At 36.5% G+C, this 7,879-nt stretch overlaps 1 protein-coding gene across 2 annotated transcripts; it reads right to left on the bottom strand.

Annotated features, from left to right (window-relative positions):
• Window positions 1-1,993: 1,993 nt before the first annotated feature.
• LOC121259295 (monothiol glutaredoxin-S6) lies at window positions 1,994-2,664 on the bottom strand. 2 transcript variants are annotated; one of them, XM_041160833.1, is made up of 2 exons: window positions 2,205-2,664; window positions 1,994-2,174 (listed from the first exon to the last, which is right to left on the bottom strand). In XM_041160833.1, exon 1 carries the CDS (start codon window positions 2,544-2,546, stop codon window positions 2,238-2,240), a length of 309 nt encoding a protein of 102 aa, XP_041016767.1. In that variant the 5' UTR covers window positions 2,547-2,664; the 3' UTR covers window positions 1,994-2,174; window positions 2,205-2,237. The 2 variants fall into 2 exon arrangements, with proteins under 2 accessions (XP_041016767.1, XP_041016766.1); XM_041160832.1 differs by having other exon boundaries at window positions 1,994-2,175; window positions 2,208-2,664.
• Between the last annotated feature and the right edge of the window lie 5,215 nt (window positions 2,665-7,879).

The raw sequence follows: 7,879 nt of genomic DNA, 5'->3' as shown, positions 1-7,879 counted from the left end.
AGAGATCTCACCCAGATCGAGAGGAAGAACGCCTTCAACCAAATACATCTGCTACCTTTTTTTTCCCTTTGTTGCAGCTTATTATTGCAACAAACCTGAATCCTGTGGCTTATAAGACCACATTTAGTCAGATTCGGGCACAGTTTTTGATACGAGTGACACGTGGAGATCTCATCGATTTGTCATTGCGCATCTTTGAGAGGATTCGTTACGAGACAAACATCGTCTCCACAGACAACCTCCCATACGGTGTCATCATCAGTCGGCTATTACTTGCTCGAAGAGTGCCACTCCAGTAGAGGAGCTGGTCACAGATTAGATAAGCCCCATCGACATGAGCACGCATCGACGTGGCATTGGACAGGCGAAAGGCTATCCTCGACGTCAGCCACCCCCTGTAGCGGATCTAGTTCTTCTGACGCAGCCTAGGCCCGGTGTGGAGAGTAATAGTCAGCAGCTGACGAGTACATCTGCGGGAGATGCACGGCCTACTTGGGTTGATGCGGTGATCTCATAACTGACTGCACATATTGATCGACAGATTGTGGTTGTAGAGGAGTCTGTCGCCGAGATAGCCCATCGTGTAGTTATCCTCAACGAGAAGGTTGATACCTTGATCAAGAAGATATAAAGTACTACGAATTTCATGAACAATGCGTTCGTGTGAGTGTTGTTTACAAAATTCTATTATATTTTGTATTTTGCTTTTAATATATGTAAGGAACAATCTTATTTAATATATATATTATTATTTAATTTCAATTCTCAATCTTCTTTAATGTTAGATTTTTCAACTTTAATACTAAATCATTGTACTTCAAATATATATAAACATAAATACATATTTATATATGTATATATAAATATATAATTAGATTTTACAAATTGTGTATATATAAATATATATTACAGTTTTTTAGACTTGTTCACAAATTATGCACTATAAAAATCACATAATTTTTAAATTAGAGTCATATTTAATTTAAATTTACAATTAACGTTCGAACATTGGCACCAAAACATTTCACGTTCATATGTAAGTAGTATTAATGTTCGAACGTATATGTGACGTTCGAACTTAAATTTTCCCTCTGTTCGAACATCAAAAAAATCTCATACGTCTATAGTGACAGTTTCCAAAAACCGTCACAGAAAATACTTTTTAGTGACGGTTTAGGGACTATCACAATTTCCCAACCACTACTAAAAAATAATTATGTTGCAGTGACACGGTGAATCAATTAGGCGGGCGCGGGTTTATATGATCGTTAAGTTCCAAAATAGGCTTGATTTTTTATATATAGTTGATGAAAATTTCTGGTTTTCCCATATGAAATGAACGTAATGAACGTAGGGCCGGTACTACCGGTACGTGTGGGATTAAGGAGTGAGGTTTCCCATTTGGTCGACTTCAATCAAATAAATTACGACAAAGGCAATGATCACATGAAAACTTTAATTGAACCTGGCAACACATAGCTGGTTTGGGCTCATATATTTTATAATATTGCTGCATGTATTACTTGCCAGATACTGCATGCGCTAGCTCATGATGTATTCGCAGTGGTTTTAGTAAACTAGCTGCAGGCTCATCCCGCTCAGCCAAGGAAACACCAAACTCGATGATCTGTGTTACAAGCATCTAATTTGTGTCACTTCCATGCACGAATCCAATTATTGGCGATTCAGCTAGCGGAAACACAATCAAGAAAAGACCAAATTAGCAAGCTAGCTTGATTTGGTCTCTGCTTGCTCGACATTTTTCAGTTAAGGTCATCGATCTAAGGTTATCTTCCAAAGGTAAATCATTCATGTGTTAATCGTGTATGGTCGCTTGTTTCTTTTCATTTTGCATTTCTAGTTGCACTACAAAATGGTAAGTTTGCACAGAACACGCAGTAGTACTACCAGCATTAATTAATCCAGATTATCAGAAGAAGCTGCAAATGTTTTGGTGAAAGATTCACAAGCATTATTTTAACTATATTGTATGTCAAACATTTCTCAGAACTCACTTGAACAAAAAGGAGTTTAACACTTAATAATTAATATGACCAAAATCTAGCACTTGAAAAGACCTCTCGTCACGAGTAGTAGTATATAGTAGTACTTCACGTTTCCTCTTGCAAAAAGTGGAAATCCCTTATTCAGATCGATATATATATATATATATATTTATTTTATTTTATTTTATTTTATTTTATTATATTAATTACGCTTCATTTCCTTGCTAGCCTTCAGAGAAATATAGCTCCAGCCCTTTTAAGCAAGGGGACAAGCTCGCTCCTTAGGTTGAGACTCATGACCTCTCTTGTACCACCAATGAAAGTTTGCCCTATGAAAACAATAGGAACGCTTGGCTGACAACCTCGTTGCAGCAGTTCCTTCTCAATTTGATGTCCATTCGACATCTGATCAAGCTCGTACACCGTAGGGTTAGCACCAAACCCAGTTATGAGTGTCTTGATGGAGTAGCTCATGCAGCAACTGCTCTTGCTGAAAATAACCACTGGTCTTTCACTCACCAAGCTTGCCACAGTATCCATTAATGCCAAATTAAAACAGTAATTAGAAGACTGCTGAAATTGGACGTACGTAATGTCAGGCCGCGGGGAGATCTTCTTGCAAGTGAGTTGTGTATGGTGCTTAATTGCAGTGAAGAGCTTGAACTACCATGGAGGTCTATTTATAGTGCTAAAAGGTGTATTGTTTTCTAGAATAGAACAACCATATATGCACTAAGAAGGAATAAAATTTTGCAAAAGATATGTGATTGGATTCCCAGATAATTAACTTTATATTCATACATGATTACATGATAGAGACCCTCCTTGTTTCCATGGAAATGGACTAATAATTAATACGTTGCAAATCAGCCAGTTCACATCTCCAACCATCTTTTTCGGATAAGCCAAGTGCATGTCATGGTATTGTCGTTTTAATAGTACTTTCAGAGATCGAATAACAAGTTGCAAACACATGATTGCATTTACATGGCTACGTATATATTGTCTGATTAATTTAGAGAAGTTCAACATTATATAAGAAAAAGCTAAATTTATGTTCAAGGTACGTCGGTCCGTACTATCGATTATTCCCCACCCCCCACCCAACACCTTTACCCTATGATTTTCTCAATCATGATCATGAGTTTTCCTTCGCTTCATAGAAACTGATCACGTACCTATCTATATTTTTGAAGCATCTGCCGAGGTGATAAAGGAAGCATTGGGTTTATCTATTTGGAAAGCACTTTTTCTCCCCTTGCAAGATTCGCATTCAGTACTGTGATGCAGGAAAACCGAAAGCCAATTGAAAGACACGATCAAAAAGAGTAAATTGAAAATATAATATGCTTAGAAAAGAAAAGTAATTCGCCCCCATATAGCACAAAATCAATCTACGTACGTAGAAACCGTACAAGATGGAGACAATGATTCCTTAAGAATCCACAAATTATAAATGATGTTGACCCGGCTTGTAACTATTAGAATCAAAGAAATAACATTATTATCTAATTAATTTTGACAGTTAAAATGAAAAAAAAAAAAAAAAAACATATGATCAGATCAGTACGCGACAATCTTAATGAGATATATATTTATATATATATATATTTATATAATCATGTATCAATTTAGAGATATTGTAAGTGAAAGATGCTTGATAATTAAAGAATGTGAATTTGTACTTTATGTTTTTCCTATTTACTTGATAATTACTTTGTTCATGTAATTTGTAGACCCAGTGTATGAAATGACCAAATTGTCCCCATTTTTAGGCTTGAATTGACTACATTAACTATCTTTCTTCTACAACCTAAAGCCTTTTCATTTGAAATTCTAGATTTTTGTTCTCTACTGCACGCTCCACAACCCAATATCCTCCACCATTGTTGACCACCACAACCTAGTCTCCTCCACCATCGACGGAACAACCACCTCCACCATTGATGGAGTCACATACTCCACTGCCGACAGCCTCCTTGGCCACCATTGACATATGTCCTAATGCTTATTGTGGTCACTAAATAACTAGAAAATTCTGCATGTCCTAGTGAAAAATGGTGCTTATTCTAGCACAGATCTTGAGAACATTAAGCCAGAGGAGGGATGGCTACATAATTTTGTCAACAAAAGCACCAGAGAACAGTAAATCAGTTAGATCTTATACATAATGGGAACGTGATAAGAGGAAGATAAAATTACACCTTGAAAATAAAAATGCATCATATATAGACACATAAAAGTGGAACGAAAAATGACAAAGCACAAGAACCCGACACTTTTTCTGGCCCAGAAAAAAATTTATGGAAAATGAAAACCCATATAAGGAGAAAAATACTGGAGTGTTGATTGACACAATTACATAAATTTGGTTCCCAAGGATTGGTGAAAAGCCTTGAGCTTTTCGCAGAACAGGTCCGAACTTTGAGCGACCCCCTCATAGAACACGATGGCTGAAGGATAAATCTTTGTTGTGGTGTTTGAGAATTGCCAATTAGTGCTCTCATCGCGGCTTTGCTGTTTTTGTTGTCGCTGAGCTAAAATAGGTGAAAGGTTTTCAGTAACTGTTGTTGTTGTGTTAGGTCATGGGAGATATGGTGAAAATGGGTCGACATTTTTGGTCGGAGAGAGGAAAAATAGGCTATAAAATTTTAGATTTGGGTCGTGCTATTTCGACTTCATCTAGGCACAGGGGGGCGATTTCAACTTCACTGGGCGAGGTCCTCATCTGGGCTCTTTTGATTTCATTTGGGCGAGGTCCTCATCTGATTTATTCCATGTAATGAAACACAGTGTTTCATTTAATAATGAATGAAACACTGCGTTTAATTAAACTTGCAACGCAGCCCCCATTCGGGACTGCAATAAGAATTTCTCTTTTTAGCCACATCAATTTTTTGGGCCTATGATGTTGCAATGTATTATTTGTCGATCGACTATGTTTATAATTAATAGACGTTGGAGGGTGTAAATATAAGGTCTTACATCATGATCAGCATGCATGCCACTTGGAAGCATTATAATATAATTTGTTAAGATCCCTTGTGAAACTTAAGGCAATAGGCCTTAATTATGACGATCGAGAGATTATATGGCATGCTTTTGGGTGCACTTTATTATCAATTTTTAGCTAGATTTTGCAAGACTTTTTTTACCATAAGTATATTATAATTTACTAATTAAAACACACACACACATATATATATATATATATATATATATATATATATATAATCCATACAAGAGATGGGGACAAAAATAGATCAGATAGAGGATAAAAAAGTAGTACGTCTCTAGCTATAAAGTGAATGTGGGGGCAGGAGGTAATGTGAAATTTGGTAGGTGGATCGATGTGCATATATGTGTAGAACAAGATCAGTATAAAGAATGCAAGGACGGTTCCTAGCATCACTTATGGATTAGAATCATTAGATCTCATGGTTCTGAAGTCACTGCTTTTGCCAGTACAAATTATTCACCTCTCTCTCTCTCTCTCTCTCTCTCTCTCTAGCTAGCTGCCGACACGGAAGGACGTTGACCACTGTTAATTTGTATGCTTCGCCTTTTTATATGCATGCTTTTCTAGATGCGAATAAATTGGAAAGACTCCACCAAGTATAGTATATATATAGTCTTTTCAAGCGTGAAACATAATAAATAACTTAAACCACGTGACAATTAATATGGCTCAACTTTAATGCTTTTTCTACGTGGAGGACAGGAACAAAATTCTCCAAAACGATGTAACTTTTTTTTTTTTCAAGTATAGAACCTGATATATATGCAACGTCTCTGCAGATATATAGCAGATCGATGGCGACGTGTACTGATGATCTTTGGTAAATATATTATTCTTCTTCTGATCAAATCTAACGTCCAAGATTGATCAAAATCTTCAAGAGCTCGAAAGTTCCCCATGCATGCAGGTGTATGCAATTGGTTATTGCGTGCATGTATCGAATTAATAATATGTTCATGCATGTGGTAATTATTTATATAATATACTAATTCTTCATTTGACCAATTGCCACGATGATAACCATGTTCAATATCCCGAATCGTCTTTATTAATTGGCATGCATGCAATTACTCATATTCTACACTTTTGTTTAAGGGAAATGTCATCATTTATTCATTCATTCATCAAGATAAACTTACATTCATGACCAGATATATGTGAGAATATTCCCATATCAACTATTTGGACTCCACCAGTACATTACTAGACTGGTCTGGACTTCACTGGTTTTGATACTTTCTACAGACAAACGTTCAAAAGACAACATTCTACCTAAGCAGAGACTCAATCTCACCAGTCATAGAAAGTGATGGCTCAATCTCTATAGACAAACCGTCCAAGAGACAAACTCTTTTTTTATTTTTACTATACAATAAGAAAAGCAAGAGCGAAAAATGATGAATTATAGTTTGGACCAACTCCGGTAGACTTTGACGGCACATGAAAGTAACAAGCTAGCTTGTGATCTCTTTTCAGCCACGAAAGTCAGATCCGAAAGATATTCTGGTGGTGGCGATTCTGGTGATCCGGTGCGTGTGGGGAGAAGAGCGGTAGGAAGAGGTGGCGTGTGAGGACTACACGCGGTGATTTCTGCGAAACTGCCATTATCCTCCGAACGATTTGCAGCATGAGAGTCTTCTTGTGTTGCGCATGTCTCTCGAGAGTTGCTGAAAAACTGTAGATCTAACTTTTTTGGCTTTAAAGGAAGACATATAAACTAAGAAAGGAGGAAATGATAGAGAGAAGAAGGAGGAGAAAGAAGAAATAAGGAAATGAGAGGGGAAAAGAGGAGGAAGCCGTGGTTTCCTTGTTCAACGAAACTCAGATCTAGAAGCCTTTTTTTAGAGTGAGAGAGAGAGTTCTGGAAGGGAAAGATAATGTGGATGAAAAATAATAAATGTTATATGCTACTCATATTCTACAGTACTTGGCACGCATTGTAAAAGTTAGAACTTCAAACTAGAAGTAGAGGAATTGGAAAACAAAGTTTAGAAGAAATTGTATACTTCTCATTATTATCAGAAAGACTTTGTGAATGAAAAGGCTAGACAATGATTGTATTTATACACATAAAGACTAATGAATATTTGTACAATGGCTGCCACGTGCTTGTAACTAACTTATCTGACTATACACATCAGACTCTTCATAATTGAATTAACTGTCAACTAGCTGTAGATGAATCTCTTTGCTTGGCTTCTCGAGATTTTAGTTCCAATCTCTCTATGTGGCTTTGTATATTCCAACACCCCCCTCAAGATGAGAATGGATGTTGATCATTCCTATCTTGCGAATTAAATGATGAAAATTGAGAGATCTGAGAGGTTTAGTCAATATATAAGCTAGTTGATGCTTTGAAGGAATGTGAATTATTTTGATAAGGCCTGCTTGTAGTTTCTCTCGAACAATGTGGCAATCTAGTTGTATATGCTTGGTACTTTCATGGTGAACAAGATTAGAAGCAATATCAGAAGCAGGTTTGCTATCAGTATACAATAATGCGGCTTGAGAATGAAGAACATTTAAGTCAGCCAGAAGGTAGAATAGCCATTGAATCTCACAAGTTGTAAATGCTAAAGCTCTGTATTCAGATTCAGCAGATGATTTGCTAACAATGGGTTGCTTTTTTTTTTTTTTTTTTTTTTTATTTTTTTTATTTCCAAGAGATAAGAGAATCTCCTATAAAAACTATGAAACTAGTCACACTTCTTCTAGTATCTAGGCAACCACGCTAATCACTATCAGAATATGCTTTTAAATGTAAGGGAGATGCTGTAGACATGAAAATCCCTTGACCTGGTGTGGCTTTGATGTATCAAAGTACTCTCTCAGCAGCTTAAAGATGAATGGTGCT

The sequence above is a fragment of the Juglans microcarpa x Juglans regia genome, chromosome 4D, assembly GCF_004785595.1.
Source record: "Juglans microcarpa x Juglans regia isolate MS1-56 chromosome 4D, Jm3101_v1.0, whole genome shotgun sequence".
In the NCBI taxonomy this organism is placed as follows: Eukaryota; Viridiplantae; Streptophyta; class Magnoliopsida; order Fagales; family Juglandaceae; genus Juglans; species Juglans microcarpa x Juglans regia.
The sequence above is the reverse complement of the archived record's forward strand: the minus strand, read 5'-3'. Positions and strand labels throughout refer to the sequence as shown.